The 20,889-nt window shown below is 46.8% G+C and overlaps 1 protein-coding gene across 4 annotated transcripts in view; it reads right to left on the bottom strand.

Moving 5' to 3' along the window:
• The window catches only part of tmcc3 (transmembrane and coiled-coil domain family 3), a 112,142-nt gene that overhangs the window by 27,756 nt on the left and 63,497 nt on the right, over window positions 1-20,889 (bottom strand). Inside the window, exon 1 of one of the 4 annotated variants that reach the window (XM_055652794.1) lies at window positions 14,314-14,546. The exons of 2 other annotated variants lie outside the window; for them this stretch is intronic. In XM_055652794.1, coding sequence (XP_055508769.1) covers window positions 14,314-14,358 — 45 coding nt within the window. In that variant the 5' untranslated portion in view covers window positions 14,359-14,546. Of the gene's footprint in view, window positions 1-14,239; window positions 14,547-20,889 lie in introns of those variants that run through there. One more of the 4 variants, XM_055652796.1, reaches the window with a different exon arrangement.

The raw sequence follows: 20,889 nt of genomic DNA, 5'->3' as shown, positions 1-20,889 counted from the left end.
TTTGGAACAAATTACTTCCACAATGGGAATTGCCTTTTCCTTATGTGTAGGAAGGAACTGCAGATGCTGGTTTAAACCGAAGATGGACACAAAATGCTGGAGTACCTCAGCGGGACAGGCAGTATCTCTGGAGAGAAGGAATAGGTGACGTTTCGGGTCGTCTGAAGAAGGATCTGGACCCAAAATGTCACCCTTCTCTCCAGAGATGGTTCCTGTCCGGCTGAGTTACTCCAGCATTTTGTGTCCATCTCCGCCCTTTTCCTTATGTTTTTGTTGCAATCGAGGGATACCCAATACATTAATCTATTTTTGAGGATGCCTGATTCAGGCTGTTCCTATCCAGACAATTGCACTCAAGGCCCTGAAGTCATACAAGGTCAGTAGCCTGCTGTTAGATACAGTCATTGAGTGATACAGTGTAGAAACAGGTCCTTTGGTCCACCTTGCCCACGCCGACCAACGTGTCCCAGCTACACTAGTCTCACCTGCCTGTGTTTAGCCCATATCCCTCCAAACCTGTCCCTCCTATCCATGTACCTGTCTAAATGTTTCTTAAACATTGCGATAGTACCTGACACAACTACCTCCTATGGCAGCTTGTTCCATACACCTACCATCATTTGTGTGAAAGAGACTCTGTGCATTCACCCTATGTAATCCTCCCATGATCTTATTTGCTTCCATAAGATTACCCACCATCTTCCTGCAATACATGGAATAAAAGCCAAGCTTGCTCAACCTCTCCTTACAGCTCAGGCCCTGGAGTCCTGGCAACATCCTCGTAATATATTTAGTGTATTTTTTAATATATTTAATACCTTTTTTAAGCTGCAGGCTGTTCCCAGGTAACAACTGGCATCCTTAAGTCTATTTTGTCTACAGGTTAGAAACTACTCCATTCTGTAATCATATCTTCACAGTACTATAAAGAATGGCCTCAAAGTCACGTAAGAAAGAACATTAACTAAGAGTGGAGAGAGAAAACTAGTTCTGCTGTCCGTAGAACAAATCTTTGTACACATGCCAGTTTTTTGAACTGATATCCCCTCAACGATCATAAGTGATAGTTTTGTTTAGTTTACTTAGTTTAGTTTAGTATATTATTATGTGTACCAAGGGAGTGAATAGCTTTTGTTGTGTGCTAATCAGACAATACATGATTACAATCGACCCATTCACAGTATACAGATACACGAATAAGGAAATAACTTTTAGTGCAAGGTAAAGCCAGCAAAGTCCGATCAAAGTTAGTCCGAGGGTCACCAGGGTGGTAGCCAGTAGTTCAGGACTGCTCTCAGGTGGTGGTAGGATGGTTTAGTTGCCTGATAATTGCTGGGAAGAAATGTCCCTGAATCTGGAGGTGAGCGTTTCCACACTTCTGTACCTTTTGCCTGATGGGAGAGGGGAGAAGAGGGAGTGGCCAGGATGCGACTCGTCCTTGATTACGCTGCTGACCTTGCCGAGGCAGCTTGAGGTGTAAATGGAGTCAATGGTCAAGGGAGATTGGTTTGTGTGATGGTCTGGGCTGCGTCCACAAATTTCTGCAATAGGAGCAGAATTAGGCCATTCGGCCCATCAAGTCTATGTGTAGCCATTCAATCATCGCTGATCTATCTCTCTCTCTCAACCCCAACATTCCCCTACCCAGACACGTACAACTGTACAATGGGATGCCGGAAGGGGCATTCATCTCACCAGCTCAGCATGGCCAGCTATCAATGAGCAGGGTGGAAAATTGGAGACACAAGGAACTGCAGGTGCTGGTACCTTGTGTAAAACAGAAAGTGCTGGAGTAACTCAGTGGGTCAGGCAGCATCTCTGGAGGGAATGGACAGGCACCGTTTTGGGTCAGAATCCTTCTTCAGGACAGGAGGTTGTTTTGTCGTAGAAGGGTACAGCAGGGAAACAGGCTCTTTGGCTGATTGAGGTAACCATAATCCACTAATTCTACATTAAACCCACTTTAGTTTTATTCTCCCCATATTCCCATAAACTCCTACAGACTCGATCCCTCAACTGTACATCAGTATACAAGCACAGCAGGGAACTTAACAGGATAGTGAAGACAGCCAGTAGGATCATTGGTGCTCCACTCCCTTTCCTGTTGGAGATCTATCAGAAGCGCAGCATCCGCAGAGCCATCTCCATTATTAAGGACCCCTATCATCCATCACACCACATCTTCTCCATTCTGCCATCTGGGAAGAGGTACAGGAGCATCAGCTGCAGAACCAGCAGAATGCTACACAGCTTCATCCCACAGGCAATAAAACTGGTTAACGGACCCCGTACATCATACACCAACACACCTAACCTCGCCCATACTTTGACAGCTAGACACCTGTCAAAGCAAAGCCACTGTCCGGTCTGAATGTCTGTTTTTTAGTTCAATTTTAAAGTCTATTTTAGATAAGTTAATTTTAAAGTTGTATGTATTTACTCTGTTTTTATTAATTGCACTGACAGGAACTGAGAAACAATTTTTCGTTTCCTCTGTGTATGTAAGTACTCAGTGAAGTAAATACTGAAAACAAATAATTTGGCCTATTGAGTCTGTGCCAACCATAATCCACTAATCCTCCATTAAATCCAGGACAAGGGGTCACAGCTTAAGGATAAGGGGGAAATCCTTTAAAACCGAGATGAGAAGAACTTTTTTCACACAGAGTGGTGAATCTCTGGAACTCTTTGCCGCAGAGGGTAGTCGAGGCCAGTTCATTGGCTATATTTAAGAGGGAGTTAGATGTGGCCCTTGTGGCTAAGGGGATCAGAGGGTATGGAGAGAAGGCAGGTACGGGATACTGAGTTGGATGTTCAGCCATGATCATATTGAATGGCGGTGCAGGGCTCGAAGGGCCGAATGGCCTACTCCTGTACCTAATTTCTATGTTTCTATGTAAACCTACTTTAGTTTTATTCTCCCCAATTTTCATCAACTCCCACATAGTACATGGGTATTGAGGTAGTTTTCAGTGGCAAATTAACTAACCAACCCATGTTTTTAGGATACGGGAGCCAACTGGGGCACCTGTGGGAATCCCACACAGTCTAGGCAGACAGCACCAAATGACAGGATCTAGACGGGTTGCTGGAGCTGTGAGGCAGCAGCTCCACTAGCTTCGCAATGATATCCCCCATTACCAGATCGGTTTTGGGCCCCATACCTGAGGAAGGATGGGCTGGCATTGTAGAGGGTCCAGGGGAGGTTTATAAGAATGATCCCAGGAATGATTGGGTTAACATTTGATGAGCATTTCATGGCACCGGGCCTCCACTCGCTAGAGTTTAGAAAGATGAGGAGGGACCTCATTGAAGCTTACCGAATAGTGAAAGGCCTGGATAGAGTGGATATGCTGTGGATGTTTCCACTAATGGGAGGGTCTAGGAATAGAGGCCATAGTCTAAAAATTAAAGGATGTACCTTTAGAAAGGCGATGAGGAGGAATTTATTCAGAGGGTGGTGAATCTGTGGATTTCATTGCCACAGAAACTGCGGAGGCAATCAATAGGTATTATTAAGGCAGAGACTGACAGGTTCTTGATTAGTATAGGTGTCAGGGGTTATGGGGAGAAGGCAGGAGACAGGGTTTGAGAGGGAAAGATAGATCAGCCATGATTGAATGGTGGAGTAGACTTGATGGGCCACATGACCTAAATCTGTTCCTAGAACTGATGAACATGAACTTATTACTAGAGAACAGTTAAATTTCCCCACATTTGCCTCCCTGAGCCTGCTCTGAAACTTAGCTACAAGATTCCATTCATCCACATTCAATCCAGATCACCTTGGTTAACTTGCACCTTGGACAACTGCAATCTTTAGGTTAAACTCTGCAACTCAAACTTAGAACAGTACAGCACTGGAGCAGGTCCTGCGGCCTACAACATACATGCTGGCCAATAACCCTGGCACCCACAGCCTTCTTGGATATATTCCAAACTTCCTATACTGTTGGTGTAAAATCCTGCTCTAACTATATCTGTTCACCATCCACCAATATAACTCCATCAAATGTCTGAAACAAAAGCACTGGAAACATTCAGAAGATCAAGCAGCATCCATGAAGAGGGAAAACAGCATCAACGTTTCAACTCAACTTGACATCACTATAGAACCGAGAAGGTTTAAACCCATATCACGATGATAGACGAAGGATCATTCGCCTAAAGCATGATCTCTGCTTGCCACTTCACAGCCACTGCCTGACCCACTGAGTGTTTCCAACAAACCCCGTCTTTGGATCAAGCGCCCAGCATTACTTTAATTTTAGTTTAGTTTAGAGATCCAGCGCTGAAACAGGCCCTTACGGCCACTGAGTCCACGCCGTCAGTGATCCCCACACTATCCTACACACTAGGGACAATTTACAATGATACCAAGCCAATTTGTCCACAAATCTGTACGCCTTTGGAATATGGGAGGAAACCAGAGCACCCGGAGAGAACCCACATGGTCACGGGGAGAACGTATAAAACTCCATACAGACAGCACCCGTAGTCAGGATCAAATCCAGTTCTCTGGTACCATGCACAATCTATGATCATTTTGTTCTGAAAGCACCTCAACTTTAACAATCTCACCCCAGTTATAGAATTAACTAGTTGCATTATGGATCAGAATTTGCAGAATAAACAACAGGGGGTTGAATAGTGCAAACCAGGATTGCTGTGTAAATTGATCAGCAATTTGTGACAGAGATGTCCTTTAGACTCCAAACAGCCACAGAATGCTAATCAATTGCACATATATGAAACACCATAACTGTGCTCAATCTCTGACAATTTTCATGAAATTGCTGCATTAATTGGCCATTAAACTTGTCACAGAATTTCAATATGTGATAACTGCTCGTGCCTGTCATTAACATTGGTGGCGCAGTGATCAAATTACAGGATTAATAATCCAGAGATCTGAACCAGCAGCTGTGGGATTTTAAATTCAGTTAAATTAAATTTAGAAAAAAATAACTAAGGGCCTCAATGATTTATCATCATGAATGCTAGTGGATTGTTGTAATAAGCCATTTATGTCCCACAAGGGAGCACATTTGGCCTGGCTAATGCATAACTCCAGTCCATAAACAATAAACAATAGACAATAGATGCAGGAGTAGGCCATACGGCCCTTTGAGCCAGCACCGCCATTCAATGTGATCATGGCTGATCATCCCCAATCAGTACCCCGTTCCTGCCTTCTTTCCATGACAAGTGTTTTTTAAATGCCCAACCATACCATCAGGTCTTCACTACCTACAGCAAGACCTGGAAATATTTGGGCATGGGCCGATACATAGTAACATTTGCGCTACGAGAGTATCAGGTAATGATCATCTCCAACATGTCCGCCTACCATTGACATTCAATGGATCACCATCACAGAGCCCTTCCCCATCTACATCCTATGGATATCATTGAAACTCAACTGGACCTGCTATATATATATCATGTGGTTACAAGAGTAGATCAGAGGCTGGGTACTGATGGTGACTCCCCTCTTGATACCCCAAAGCCTTCCCATCAACCGCAAGGCACAAGGCAAGGGTGTGATGGGATCCCTTAAACTTGCCTGGGTGAGTGCAGATCCAACAATTCTTAGGAAGTTCAACACCATCCAGGTCAAAGCATCCCAGTTAGCTGTCACTCCCTCCACCCTACACATACCTTGCTTCCACTATTGGTGCACAGTGGCTGCAGCCCTTACCATCTACAAAATGCACTGCCATTACTCGCCGAGGAGCCACTGGCAGCATCTCCCAAGCCCACCACCTCTACCACCAGGGAATACAAGGGCAGCGGGTGCAGGGGAACACAACGGCCTGCAGGTTCCCCTCCAAGTCACACACCATCCTGACTTGAAAACATTTTTCTGTTCTTCCATTGCCATTGGGTCTGAATCCTGGAACCCACTCCCTGACAGGACTGTGAGAGCGTGCATCTTCACCAGAAGCACTGCAGTGGTTAACAAGGGCAGCTCACGGTCACCTGCTCAAGGGCAGCTCACGGTCACCTGGTCAAGGGCAGCTCACGGTCACCTGGTCAAGGGCAGCTCACGGTCACCTGGTCAAGGGCAGCTCACGGTCACCTGGTCAAGGGCAGCTCACGGTCACCTGGTCAAGGGCAGCTCACGGTCACCTGGTCAAGGGCAGCTCACTGTCACCTTGTCAAGGGCAGCTCATGGTCACCTTGTCAAGGGCAGCTCACGGTCACCTGGTCAAGGGCAGCTCACGGTCACCTGGTCAAGGGCAGCTCACGGTCACCTGGTCAAGGGCAGCTCACGGTCACCTGGTCAAGGGCAGCTCACGGTCACCTGGTCAAGGGCCTGGTCAAGGGCAGCTCACGGTCACCTGGTCAAGGGCAGCTCACGGTCACCTGGTCAAGGGCAGTGAGGAATAAGCAATAAATGCTGGTGCTGCTCTCTGATCTAGAGAACGAGGAATGAGAAGAGTGGAGTTTCATTCCATGAAGTTCTTGGAGTGTTTCTGATAAAAGATTGGATTTAAAATGAAGACGCGAGGAACTACAATGATTATTTAAGATGAAGACACAAGGAACTGCAGATTATATCTTTTCGTCATCTTTCTGCCTCTGTTTTGACTTTGAGTCCTTTGGTTGAGGAGGTGGAGTGTTGGTATGTGTCTAATGAAGAGCCGCGACCTGAAACGTCACCTATCCCTCTTCTCCAGAGATGCAGCCTGACCCACTGTGTTAATCCTGCATTTCGTGTCTATCTTTGGTACTCTCGTTCTCAGATGTGCCATAAACCTTGCTGTCCATTATCAGTTTGCATATCCAACAACATGTGCACAAATCTTTTTTTGAGATGTAGGGTGCAGGAGCGGAGCAACACATCGACGCACTGCAGGATGTCATCTTCCTCTACATGCCAGTCCATTAAGATTTTAGCAGCTTTAGCAAAAGTTACCATTATGTGGCCACCTTTCTTTACATGCAATTTCATTCATCTTCTGTATCTTTACTCACATTTAATATGGGCCATCGCAAAATCTATGATGTTAAAGTGTTCAAGAAGGAACTGCAGATGCTGGAATATCGAAGGTAGACAAAAATTGCTGGAGAAACTCAGCGGGTGTGGCAACATCTATGGAGCGAAGGAAATAGGCAACGTTTCGGTCCGAAACGTTGCCTATTTCCTTCGCTCCATAGATGCTGCCGCACCCGCTGAGTTTCTCCAGCAATTTTGTCTACCTATGACGTTAAAGTCTTTAAACTAGGAAGGGGATAGACAGTGTAATTGTTACTTTTTTGCATATCTTTCCTTAATTTGTTCTATATCGATATCACCATCTATATCTCTCGTTTCACTCTCCCCTGACTCTCAGCCTGAAGATGGGTCTCAACCCGAAATGTCACCTATTTCGTTTCTCCAGAGATGCCGCTTGACCCGCCGAGTTACTCCAGCTTTTTGTGTCCACCTTCAGTTTAAACCAGCATCTGCAGTTCCTTCCCACACACACTGGACAAGGGTCAGCACATCCATTAATGAAAACACACTATGAAAACAATTGACACTCAAGTCCAGAATTTATTCTGTTTGGTCAGCAATACCCTGCAAAAAAAAACCTTCCTTGGATATGGGGTTTGTGCCAGAGAGCAGGAGTATTGCGGATGATTTAGTTCTATCTAAAAGGGAAGCAGGCATAAATCTGACAAGGTTAATCAGTCTACCAAAAATTCTGGGAAATCCTTTAGTACCATGAAACTGGGCCAAAGCTAACAGTTATTTGGAAATAAAACAAAAAGTGCTAGTGTAACTCAGCAGGTCAGGCAGCATCTCTGGGCGACATTTATAGGTGACGTTTTGCGTTTGGACCCTACTTCATAGAAACATAGAAACATAGAAATTAGGTGCAGGAGTAGGCCATTCGGCCCTTCGAGCCTGCACCGCCATTCAATATGATCATGGCTGATCATCCAACTCAGTATCCCGTACCTGCCTTCTCTCCATACCCCCTGATCCCCTTAGCCACAAGGGCCACATCTAACTCCCTCTTAAATATAGCCAATGAACTGGCCTCAACTACCCTCTGTGGCAGAGAGTTCCAGAGATTCACCACTCTCTGCGTGAAAAAAGTTCTTCTCATCTCGGTTTTAAAGGATTTCCCCTTTATCCTTAAGCTGTGACCCCTTGTCCTGGACTTCCCCAACATCGGGAACAACCTTCCTGCATCTAGCCTGTCCAACCCCTTAAGAATTTTGTAAGTTTCTATAAGATCCCCTCTCAATCTTCTAAATTCTAGAGAGTATAAACCAAGTCTATCCAGTCTTTCTTCATAAGACAGTCCTGACATCCCAGGAATCAGTCTGGTGAACCGTCTCTGCACTTCCTCTATGGCAATAATGTCAGACTGATTGTAGTGGGGGGTCGGGGGATGGGGGTCGGGGGAGGTTGGCAAAGAGGTGGGGGGAGACAAAGCATGGCAGGTGGATACAGAAGGGGGTGGGCATTGTTTGGCAGATGGGTCGACAAAGGCCAGAGATGAAAAGGTGACAAAAGATAAAGAGAAAAGTGAAATGTGAAGCTAGGGAAATGGATATAGTGGTGGGAGGGAACATGGGGAAGGGGAAAGGGGCCAGGATAGTTGGAGCAATGGGTGCGTACCAGGGTGGGTCACAAGGAAGAGAGGAGAGAAAAAAGGGAGGAGGGCGTTACCTGAAATTGGAGAATTCAATTGGACGAGCCCATCATGAACAAGGTGGGCCAAATGGCCTGTTTCTGTGATTATGGGTCAATGACTCTGCTGCTTGGAAAATCATGACTCAATAAATGAAAGGCAGCATGGATTGGTTAAAACCAAATTGTACACCACTAATGATTGAAGTAACAGGCAGGGTGGATGATGGTTGACGTTGTGTACATACTTTCAAAAGACAGTTTTATAAAGTGCTATATTATAGACACATTTGCAAAATAAAAATGAAAGGGATTACTGGAGAAGTGCATATATATATATATTGTACATATACTGTGTATATATATACTGTACATATACTGTACACACATATATATATGCCAATACACCGCCCCGATAAATAGAATGGTGGTGCACAATGGGATAACAAACTAGAGGGAAGTTTGCAATATTTTATGGAGCCCGTTTTGGGACCACATTGGCTCTTCTTGTGGGATGCACACGTTGAGAGACCAGGCTTCAAGTCATTGTTGAGTTGTTTGATGAAAAATGAGGGAATGGGCCTTACATAAACCATACACAAAGCAAAGCTCCTCTATTGATCTGCCCCGTCCCTGCCATGCCGATAATGGTGCATGGCAGGACTCTGGTAAAGATGGAGTGTTTTCCACATTGCAACAGCTGCCTCCCAGCTGGGACAGACACTCCTTCTGGGCACCAGCAGAGCATTCAGCCAACTGAGGGAAAGGGCAAGATCTCAGACACGGCACTGAGCTCCTGGTGTACTGGGCAGCAGTGAAGTCTGCTACAGTCTCACACTCTGTACAAGAATGGAAAGGGACACCAAACCCCGCCGACCCAAGGGCAGGACTACTAAACCAATGTCCGCGGTCTCTCCTGGGCCATCATCGCCAGACCAAAGCTCTGGTTACAGAGTCTGAAGAAGGGTCACGACCCAAAACATTACCTATTTATTTTCTCCTGAGATGCTGCCTGCCCTGCGGAGTTACTCCAGTATTTTGTGCCTATCTGTGGTCTGCTTCCTTGCTGGAATGCTGAAACCCTGTAAACACAGTTAGTTCCCATCTGCAACGCTGCATTTAAATCTGGCTCAAGTTTAGAATAAACGGCCAACTTTGGAGATGTTGAGATATCCAAGCACAGGATTATGAGTAAGGAGTGAAGCTGCGCATATAAGATTTTGTTTAGTTTTGAGATACTGCATGGAAACAGGCCCTTCAGCCCACACCGACCATCGATCACCCGTTCATACGAGTTCTATGTTATCTCATTTTCTCATCCACACCCTGCATGCTAGGGGCAATTTACAAAGACCAATTAACTTACAGACCGGCATGTCTTTGGGATGTGGGAGAAAACTGGAGCACCTGGAGAAATGTGTAAACTCCACAAAGACAGCACCTGAGGTCAGGATCGAACCCACGTTTCTGCTGTTGTGAGGCAGTCATTCCACCAGCTACAGTTAATCATGTGTGTGTGGGAAAGAACTGCAGATGCTGGTTTACATCCGAAGATAACACAAAATGCTGGATTAACTCGGTGGGACAGGCAGCATCTCTGGAGAGAAGGAATGGGTGATGTTTTGGGTCGAGACACTTCTTCAGACTGATGAAGGGTCTTGACCCAAAACGCCACCCATTCCTTCTCTCCAGAGATGCTGCGTGCACAGCTAATCATATATTGCCTTTCTGCTCACAACCCCGAGGCAGCCTTCATTGTTGCGGGTGACTTCAACCTGAAGACTGTACTCCCCAAATTCCACCACCATGTCTCCTTCGCCACTAAAGAAGACAAGACACTGGACAAAGTCTACACAAATATGGCTGAAGCTTACAAAGCCGTCCCCCTCCCCCACCTTGGACAGTCTGATCACCTCTAATTGTTCCTGCTCCCTAAGTACTCCCCACTCATCAGACGTGTTAAACCCACAGTGAGGACAGTTAAAGTTTGGTCAGAGGAGGCGGACTCCACACTTAAGGCACGTTTTGGAAACACTGACTGGAATGCGTTTGCAGCCCAGGCCACCCTTGGCTCCCACACGGACATTGACCCTTATACATCCTCTGTTTTGGACTTTATCAACTCCACCATCAACAGTGTCACCTCCCTCAAACGGATTACCACATTCCCGAATCAGAAGCCATGTATGAACAGCGAGGTCAGGCTACTGCTGAAAGCACGGGACACCACTTTCAGGTCAGGCGATGCTCGAGCCTATAGTTCGCACGCAGCATCGTCAAGGACTGCTCTCACCCCAGCCACAGACTGTTTACCCTCCTCCCATCTGGGAAGCGCTACAGGTCTCTCCGTTGCCGGACCAGCAGGTTCAGGAACAGCTTTGTCCCTGCGGCTGTTACACTACTTAACTCTGCACCTCGGTGATTGCCCGTCACGCCGTCATTCCCACCCCCACCCCCACCCCCCGACACTTTTCCCCCCAGAAAAATTGCACTACTGCTACTGTATGTACATATATATATTTTACTGTTCCATTATTCTATGTTTGCTCTTCTGGGGGAGATGCTAACTGCATTTCATTGTCTCTGTACTGTACACTGCACAATGACAATAAAGATTGAATCTGAATCTGAATAAAGATTGAATCTGAATCCGCTGACTGGATAGCAGGCAACAAAAGTTTTTCACTGTACCTCGGTCCACATGACAATAAACTATCAGAAGGTATCAGTGAGCAAAGGGTGAAGTGCTTTGTAAACAAGGGGGTGAAAGGTCGCTGTGATAGATGGGGATGAGGAGTTAAGGGTAAACCAGAATAGTGTGGTTGGCTCTGACCGGTGAGGCCAGTGTAGAACAGCCCATAGGTGGGGCAACAGGTGATTGAATCGCTGGGTGGGTGAGTACAAGACGTGATTAACAAACAAAAGAAAACAGGAGTAGTGAGATTATTCCTGCAGTTAATTATTACAGAATCTTTCACTGGCCATAAGGATGGGCAGAGCAGAAACTTGAGGGGCGTTGGGAAAGGAGCAGGCAATGGGCTGAATGACCTTCTACACTCGGGAGTCATAGGGTCATACTGCACGGAAACAGGCCCTTCGGCCCAACTTGCCTATGCTGGCCAAGATCTACACCTGGCCGCGTTTGGCAAATCTCATTGAGATAACTCACGGTTAAATGTTTCAGTAACAAACGGCTGGGAAGGGCGGCACAGCGGTGGAGTTGCTGCCTCACAGCGTTAAAGACCCGGGTTCGATCCTGACTACGGGTGCTGTCTGTACGTCCACCCCGTGACCTGCACGGGTTTCCTCCCACACTCCAAATACGTACAAGTTTGTTAGCTAACTGGCTTCGGTAAATTATTAAATTGTCCCTAGTGTGTAGGATAGGAGTGTTAATGTACTGGTTGGCACGGGCTCGGTGGGCCGAAGGGCCTGTTTCCGCGCTGTATCTCTAAAGTCCAAACAATAAATCACCCAATGATTAACTAGGAAGAGCCTGGATGTCAGAACTTCACGCTCCATTTAAACTTCACGTTGCTTTTCTCTCTCTCTCCCTCTCTCAAGACTGCGCTTAACGTTGTCGGCTGCGGCTCTACAGAGCGGGTCTCAACTATGAACCAGACCAGACCACTGCAGCCCCTGGGACGGGGCACCGCCCAGTCACCCTCTACCCTCCTCTCCTCAGTCAAGGCCCCGCGGGGGGAACAAAGCTTCCCCCCGCCACACTGTGTGGAGCGACTGTGCTATCTACTTCCTGCTCCGTGTTTACTACACAACCAGAAAGGTTGGACTAACGAGGCGGTATCTGTGGAAAGATAGACTTCACGTTGCAGGCCGGACCCAGAACTGAGAGGGAGGGAGAGGGAGAGGGGGGGAGAGGGAGGGGGTGGGAGAGAGAGAGAGAGGGCGAGAGGGAGAAGCAGAGAGAGAGAAGGAGAGAGAGAGAGAGAGATAGACAGAGAGAGGGAGGGGGAAGGGAAGGGGAGAGGGAAGGGAGAGAGGGAAGGGAGAGAGGGAAGGGGACAGAGACAGCAAGTTAGTCCAGGGATGGACCCAAAGTGTATTGATTAGTGGTTATGGGGCCAAGGCAGGAGAATGGGGTTGAGAGGGAAAAATAGATCAGCCATGATTGAATGGCGGAATAGACTTGTAATTAATGGGCACTTACACTCGATGGGCCGAATGGCTTATTTCTGCTCCTAGAATGTATGTAAGTGCTGGAGTAACTCAACGGGTAAAGAGGCATCTCTGGAGAAAAATTATAGGTGGGGTTTCGGGTCGAGACCCTTCTTCAGACCCGAAATGTCACCTATTCCCCTTTTCTCCAGAGATGCTGCCTGACCCACTAGTTACTCCAGCATTTAGCGTCTATGTTCTGGTATAAACCAGCATCTGCAGTTCCTTCCGACACAAGTTAGTCCGTGGAACAGTCTGTGGGGGAAGGAGATGGGAGGAACAATCCGTCTGTGTTTACGCTTCAGACCGCATCGCTGAACAAGACTGCGCGGTTATTATGCGACTGTTTGTGAGATTCACTAACTACCAAACGCGTCCCTTGCGTTTCAACAGCAACCACGCTACAAACTCGCCTCTCTAGGGTCCCCGCCGGCATCTGCATGCCTCCAAGTGATTATGTGCAGGAAGAAACTGCAGATGCTGGTTTATACCCAAGATACACACAAAATGCTGGAGTAACTCAGCGGGTCAGGCAGCATCTCCGGAGAAAAAGGAATAGGTAATGTTTCGGGTCGAAAGCTTTCTTCAGACTGCTTCTACCCTTGCAGTCTGCAAGTTATACTGTTCGTTTAAGAAAGACAACGAGGCGAATCAAAAGAGGGAAGAAGCCTGCGAGCTGAAGAAGGGTCTCGACCCGAATGATCCAGAGATGCTGCCTGTCCCACTGAGTTACTCCAGCATTATGCGTCTATCTTCGGTTTAAACCAGCATCTGTAATTCCTTCCTACACGAGACAATTGCGATGTTTTACTTGTGTTCGTCACTCAATTGTGATCCGAAGACGCGGCACAAACAAGTGTTAGGAAGCAGCTGCCTCTTTCACCTCGTTTTTAAAACAAACTGCGAGATTGCATTCGCACTGTCGCCTGCCTCTGCACCCACGCCGCTCCTTAACCAGGTGCCAGAAAACACATCGCAATATTGATCAACACGGAAAATTAAACACCAGCAGTTTATCCCAGCGTCCAATCGCCGACAAACCACCGTGTTGACGGGTCAGTTGTCGCCGCCACAACTCGTTCACAGTGTCTGCCTTCCCTGTCCGAGGTCACTCTCTGCACCGTGATGCCTATCCGCCCATAATAAGTTGCACAGGCGTCCCATACACACATCTACCTGAAGATACACACACAATGCTGGAGTAACTCAACGGGACAGGCAGCATCTCTGGATAGAGGGAATGAGTGGCGTTTCGGGTCGAGACCCTTCTTCAGACTGTGATTCAGGGGAGTGGGAAACCAGAGAGAGGAACGGTGCAAAGAACATGTGAGGTGTGAAAAAAAAGAAGACATCAAAATAGTTACTCCAGCATGTTGTGTCTATCTTCGGTGTAAGCCAGCGCCTGCTGTTGCTTCCTACACAAACATCTACCTGACTTGGGTTCATCTCTCCGACCTGACCCGCAATCTTATCGGCAAACGGGGATGTTCGGACGTTCCCATTACCTTCCTGGTTCGCCACATTTCCATATGGATCTCCTCTCTGCTCATATCTCCGGCTCCAAGTGAACTGGGGGAACCTGTTCTGCTCTAAGAGAGAGGACACTGCCAGGAAGGTGGCGCCGAGAGCCGAGCGAATTCCACTGGCCCGGCACTCGACTTGACTCACTCCTTCATCTCCGCCCCCTCCAGGTTTTCCTCGCAACCTTTTTCTCTCTCCAGCACACCTCTCCTTTCAACGGGTTTCACCGAGACTCTCGCATTCCGCACCTTATATTTCCCGCACGTAGGTAGCGTAGAGCGCCCACTTGCTTATTTCCACCCCTCCTCTCCTTCACCCATGGCTCCCCGATCAGAAAGGCAGAGACCTTCTCAAAAACGCACACTCGGGGCACGGCAGGCAGGAGTGCATTACCAGTGGGAGGTGGCATTTCACGGATGAAACCCTAAACTGCTGCCCCACCTGCGGGTTTCTGTTTCAAATAAACAGGAGGAGAAATTTCCCCAGGCAGCCAACATTCATTTCTCAATCAACGTCACCAGCACACGTTGTTTGGCAATTGCTGGGAATACCCAGCGGCTCAGGCAGCATTGTGGAGAGGGGAAGATTGACACAAAAAGCTGGAGTCACTCCTGGAGTAACAGGCAGCATCTCTGGAGAAAAGGAATGGGTCGAACTCCTTCTTCAGACCAGAGACCAGTCAATGTTTTAAATCGGAATCCCATTATCAGATCAACCTTGTTTCATAGAAACATAGAAAATAGGTGCAGGAGGCCATTCGGCCCTTCGAGCCAGCACCGCCATTCATTGTGATCATGGCTGATGGTCCCCTATCAATAACCCGTGCCTGCCTTCTCCCCATATCCCTTGATTCCATAACCCCCTAGAGCTCTATCTAACTCTCTTAAATCCATCCAGTGATTTGGCGTCCACTGCCCTCTGTGACAGGGAATTCCATAAATTCACAAACGTTTTTTCTCACCTCAGTCTTAAATGACCTCCCCTTTATTCTAAGAATGTGGCCCCTGGTTCTGGACTCGCCCAACATTGGGAACCCTTTTCCTGCATCTAGCTTGTCCAGTTCCTTGATAAGTTTATATGTCTCTATAAGATTCCCCCTCATCCTTCTGAACAAGCCTACTCTCCCACTGATGCTGCCTGACCTGCTGGGCGTTTCCGGCATTTTCTGTTTTGGGATTTCCCTAACCTACAGTTCTATCACATTATTTGCAGGATCTGTCTCTGAATAGACCTATTTTCTATTTTGTGTAGGGAGGATTTTTTGCCGGGATTGCTGTAGAGTGAGCAGATGGTTGTGGGTTCAGAGGGGGAGAGGTTAGAGTAGCTAAGGGGTGTACAAACGTTGACACGGTCGATGTCACGCCGGCAGTTAGAAAAAGGTCTAAAGAGGGTAAAGGCCATCCGGGGGGAGTCCAAGAGGAGGGGAACCAGTGGAGTCTGAAAAAGGGTCTCCACCCAAAACCACCCATTCCTTCTCTCCAGAGATGCTGCCGGTCCCACTGAGTTACTCCAGCATTTTGTGTCTACTACTTTATTGCTAGTGACGACTTGCAGCGTCAGAGATCCGGGTTCCATATACGGACCTCTGGGTGCTCCGGTTTTCTCCCACATCCCAAATACATGCGGGTTTGTAGGTTAATCAGCCCTCTGTAAATTGGCCATAGTGTGTAGGGGAGTGGATGAGAAAGTGGGATAAGATAGAACTAGTGTGAGCGGGAGATCGATGGTCGGCGTGGACTTGGTGGGCCGTAGGGCCTGTTTCCATGCTGTTGGTTGTAATCAAAGAGGGTGAATGTAATCAAAAAGTATTTCATCAGTTGCAGTGTGTTGGAAAATCACGGGGCAGTGAAAGGTGGTTTCGGATATCTGCTTCATTTCTACAAACAAACCTGAGGCTCATTGTGCAACACTGCGCAGAGTACAACCAGTCCAGGGTTTACTTTCATTAAAAAGTCATTATTTAGGAACAGCAAATACCTGAAACAGTCAGCAGGGTAGGGACGGCACGGTGGCGCAGCAGTAGAGTTGTTGCCTCACAGCGCCAGATACCCGGGTGCGATCCTGACTATGGGTGCTGTCTGTACGGAGTTTGTACTCCGTGTGGGTTTTCTCCGGGTGCTCCGGTTCCCTCCCACACTCCAAAGACGGACACGTTTGCAAGTTAACTGGCTTTGGAAAAATTGCATATTGTTCCTAGTGCCTAGGATAGTGTAAATGTATGGGGTGATTGCTGGGCAGCACAGACTCGGTGGGCCGAAGGGCCTATTTCAGAGCAGTATCTCTAAAGCCTAAAGTCAGGCAACATTTACGGAGAGAGAAACCGATTTAACAATTAATTTGAAGACCCTTCATGGGAATATTTACCACATTTGCAATCAAAGCGATAAGTTTGTTTCTCCTTCCACACTTGCTGCCTGATTGCTTACAACACAGTGCTTGAGAAGTGATAATGCAGAGCCATACAGCACAAAAACATGCCCTGCAGCCCACTGAGTCGACGCAAATGGTCAAACACCCATCCTCATTTATCCCCATTATATTCTCCACAACCCTCTCCACATTCTACCACTCAACTACACACTTTTGTTTTTACAAAATTAGATTTATTCAATTATTTATAATAATATTTACAGAACAAACATTAAAACACCCACAACTATAATACAAAAATTGCCAAGTATTCTTACTACTAAACATCAAATTACTAAATTACAATCCCGATGCAGGATACAGTGACCCCCCCTCCCCCCACGGTGCCCAGTGGTCCCGGGACTGTGGACAGTGCATAGTCTCTCTATCTTACCACGGTAAAGGGGCAGAGCCCTTGTCTGCCTGGCACTGTGACCCACAAATTACCAGCTTGGCCAGGCCCAGGAGCAAGCAAACCAGGGCATCTTTTGATCTACCCACTCCCCCACACTAACTACACCCTCGGTAACTGGTGAGTTAACCTCCAGTCTATACATCCATTTAATGCATGAGGAGGCTGAAGCTGAAGCTGCGCGGTGACACAGCGGTAGAGTCGCTGCCTCACAGCGCCAGAGACCCGGGTTCAATCCTGACCACGGGTGCTTGTCTGTACGGAGTTTGTACATTCTCCCTGTGAGTGGGTTTTCTCCAAGATCTTTGGTTTCCTCCCACACTCCAAAGACGTACAGATTTGTAGGTTTATCGTTTGGTATAAATGGAAAATTGTCCCTAGCGTGTGTAGGGCAGTGTTAATGTGCGGGGATCTCTGGGCGGTGCGGACTCGGTGAGCCAAAGGGCCTGTTTCCGTGCTGTATCTCTAAACTAAACTAAACCCGAGGAAAACAATGTGGTTACAGGGATACATGGAAACTCCACACAGACAACACCAGAGATAAGGATTGAATAATATGGATCTGGAGCCTTATGTGAGTATCTGGAGCTGTGAGTCAGCACCAAAACCTTCTGCACACCTCCACCACTAAGTTCCACATTTACTGTGCAGGGCTCCGAAGTGCCTCGTATATTAGTGTGTACATTTCAGTATATATATATATGTGTGTGTGTGTGTGCGTGCGTGCGTGCGTGCGTGCGTGCGTGCGTGCGTGTGTGTGTGTGTGCGCGTGTGTGTGTGTGTGTGTGTAGATATATATATATATGACACAAAGCTGGGTTGCAGTGTGAACTGTGAGGAGGATACTATGAGAATGCATGGTGACTTGGACAGGTTGGGGGAGTTCTAAGCCATTTAGAACGGAGACGAGGAAATACTTTTTCTCACAGAGAGTGGTGAGTGTGGAATTCTCTGCCTCAGAGGGCGATGGAGGCAGGTTCTCTGGATACTTTCAAGAGAGAGCTAGATAGGGCTCTTAAAAATAGTGGAGTCAGGGGATATGGGGAGAAGGCAGGAACGGGGTACTGATTGGGAATGATCAGCCATGATCATATTGGCGGTGCTGGCTCGAAGGGCTAAATGGCCTACTCCTGCATCTATTATCTATTGTCTATATATATATATATGTATGTTTGTGTGTGTATATGTCTGTTTATGTGTGCATATATATGTGTGTGTTTGTGTGTGTATATGCGTGCGTCTGAATATCTATATGTGTGTGTGTGTGTGGGTATATGTACATATACACACAGAACTTTTCTTTCTTGTTTATTATAATGTTTACAGTGTACTATGTTTAAATATTCTGTTGTGCTGCTGCAAGTTAGAATTTCATTGTTCCATCTGGGACATATGTAAATAAAACACTCTTGACTCTCTTGACTCTTGTATGGTGGAGGCTCCCCACCCCACCCCACCCCACCCCACCCCACCCCATCGTGCTATTTCAATGCAGAAAGTGGCTTGGAGCAATCTCTGGGCAAAGGCGATATTTTTTTCATGATTGGAGCAGAGCTCTGATGGAAACATTTCCCACTTCCTGATGCTGCCACACGTTTCGGAATGAGTCCACAAGCACACAATCTAGATGAGTATTTTAATCGCCATGGCAACGGGCCAAGTGCTGGTACAGAGTCAAGTGTCAAGAGTTTTTTATTTTCTTATGTATTGACAACAGAACAATGAAAGTCTTGCTTGCAGCACCATAACAAGACTGAAAACACAATACTCATAGATAACATATTAAAAACAACAAAAAAATCAATAAATGATTAAACCCAAATACCCAGGCTGAGATAGAGTGGCTTTGGAGAGGATGTTTCCACTGGTGGGAGAGTCTAGGACCAGAGGCCATAGTCTCGGAATTAAAGGACGTTCCTTTAGGAAGATGAGGAGCAATTTCTTCAGTCACAGGGTGGTGAATTTGTGGAATTCATTGCCACAGAAGGCTGTGGGGGCCAAGTCAATGGATATTTTTAAGGCAGAGATTGATTAGTACGGGTGTCAGTGGTTATGGGTAGGCAGGGGAGCGGGGCTGAGAAGGAAAGATTGGCCATGATTGAATGGCATAGTAGACCTGATGGGCCGAATGGCCAAATTCTGCTCCTATCACTGATGAACATGAAATACTACTACAGAAAGACTAAATCCTTAGTACAACCAAAAAACATTCACAGTTTAGATAGTGTGTTGTAGTGTTCGAGAGCCTGATGGTTGTTGAGGAAGAGGATGTTCTTGAACCTGGTGGTCACGGTTTACAGACTCCTGTACCTTCTTCCCATTGGGAGGAGTGAAATGATAGTCTGGCCAAGGCAATGTGGGGCTGTGATGATACTGGCTGCCTTTTTAAGGCAGCACCTCCTATTGATCCCTTTGATGGTGGGGAGGTCAGTACCCTATAATGGACTGGGTGTACATCACTTTTGTAATGTCCTTCATTCATCAGCTTTCCAATTGCCGAACCAAACCATGATGCAACCAGCCAATGAGCTGTCTACCACACACCCTAAGAAGTGTACGGTAGAGAGGATGGGGCTAATATTAATGGGTGGCCAGCATGGGTGTGATGGGCAGAGTGGCCTGCTTGCCTGCTCACTCACTCGAACACTTGGTTTTGTATTTGGTCATAACACAAGGCTTAGCCGATCGGGTAAACATACAGTCTTTTGCCCAGAGTAGGACAATCATGAACCAGAGGACATAGGTGAGGGGGGAATGATTTAAAAGAACCTGTGGGGTAACCTTTTTACACAAACGGTGGTGGGTGTATGGATCGAGCTGCCGGAGAAGGTAGTTGAGGCTGGTACTATTGCAACGTTTAAGAAGCATTTAGATAGGTACATGGATAGGACAGGTTTAGAGGGATATGGGGCAAATGCAGGTAGGTGGGACTAGTGTAGATGGGATAGGATGGTTGGTGTAGGCAAGTTGGGCCGAAGGGCCTGTTTCGGCACCGTATGACTCTGTTCAGCAATAGTGTAAATTTTATTAGAAATGTCGAGGCATAATTGGAATTATGGAGCGTAAAATTAGTGACACGATTGTAAAAATATAAATAGAGACACTTCCCATTAACGAGACTGAACGTGTAGGTGGTACGGTGGCACAGCGGTAGAGCTGTTGCCTTACAGCGCCAGAGAACCAGGTTCAATCCTGACTACCGGTGCTTGGCTGTACGGAGTTTGTACATTCTCCCCGTGACCGTGTGGGTTTTCTTTGGATTCCTCCCACACTCCAAAGATGTGCAGGTTAATTGGCTTCAGTAAAATTGTAAATTGTCCCTAGGGTAGTGTTAGTGTGCGGGGATCGCTGGTTGGTGTGGACACGGTTGGCGGAAGGGTCATGTTTCCGCGCTGTATCGCTAAACTAAACTAAACTAATATATCACGTTACGCGGAGATGATTCATCCAATTCTTCAAGCATCTCCTGTGTACAATGCATGTCTCTCGTGATCAGGAGAACAATTATAGAGTCAATTATAAAGGATGAGGTTACGCAGTACTTGGAAGTTCACGATAAAATATGCCTGTCAACATGGTTTTGTGAAGGGAAAATCTTGCCTGACGAATCTGCTGGAATTCTTTGATGAACGGGTGGGTTTAAATTATATAGTGAGGGGGGAGAAGACAAATTGAAAATACAAGGATGTAGTTAAAGGGAAAGAGGGTACAGGAAAAGTTAAGAAAGACACCAGAGTTA

This window comes from Leucoraja erinacea, chromosome 22 (genome assembly GCF_028641065.1).
Source record: "Leucoraja erinacea ecotype New England chromosome 22, Leri_hhj_1, whole genome shotgun sequence".
Lineage (NCBI taxonomy): Eukaryota > Metazoa > Chordata > Chondrichthyes > Rajiformes > Rajidae > Leucoraja > Leucoraja erinaceus.
The sequence above is the reverse complement of the archived record's forward strand: the minus strand, read 5'-3'. Positions and strand labels throughout refer to the sequence as shown.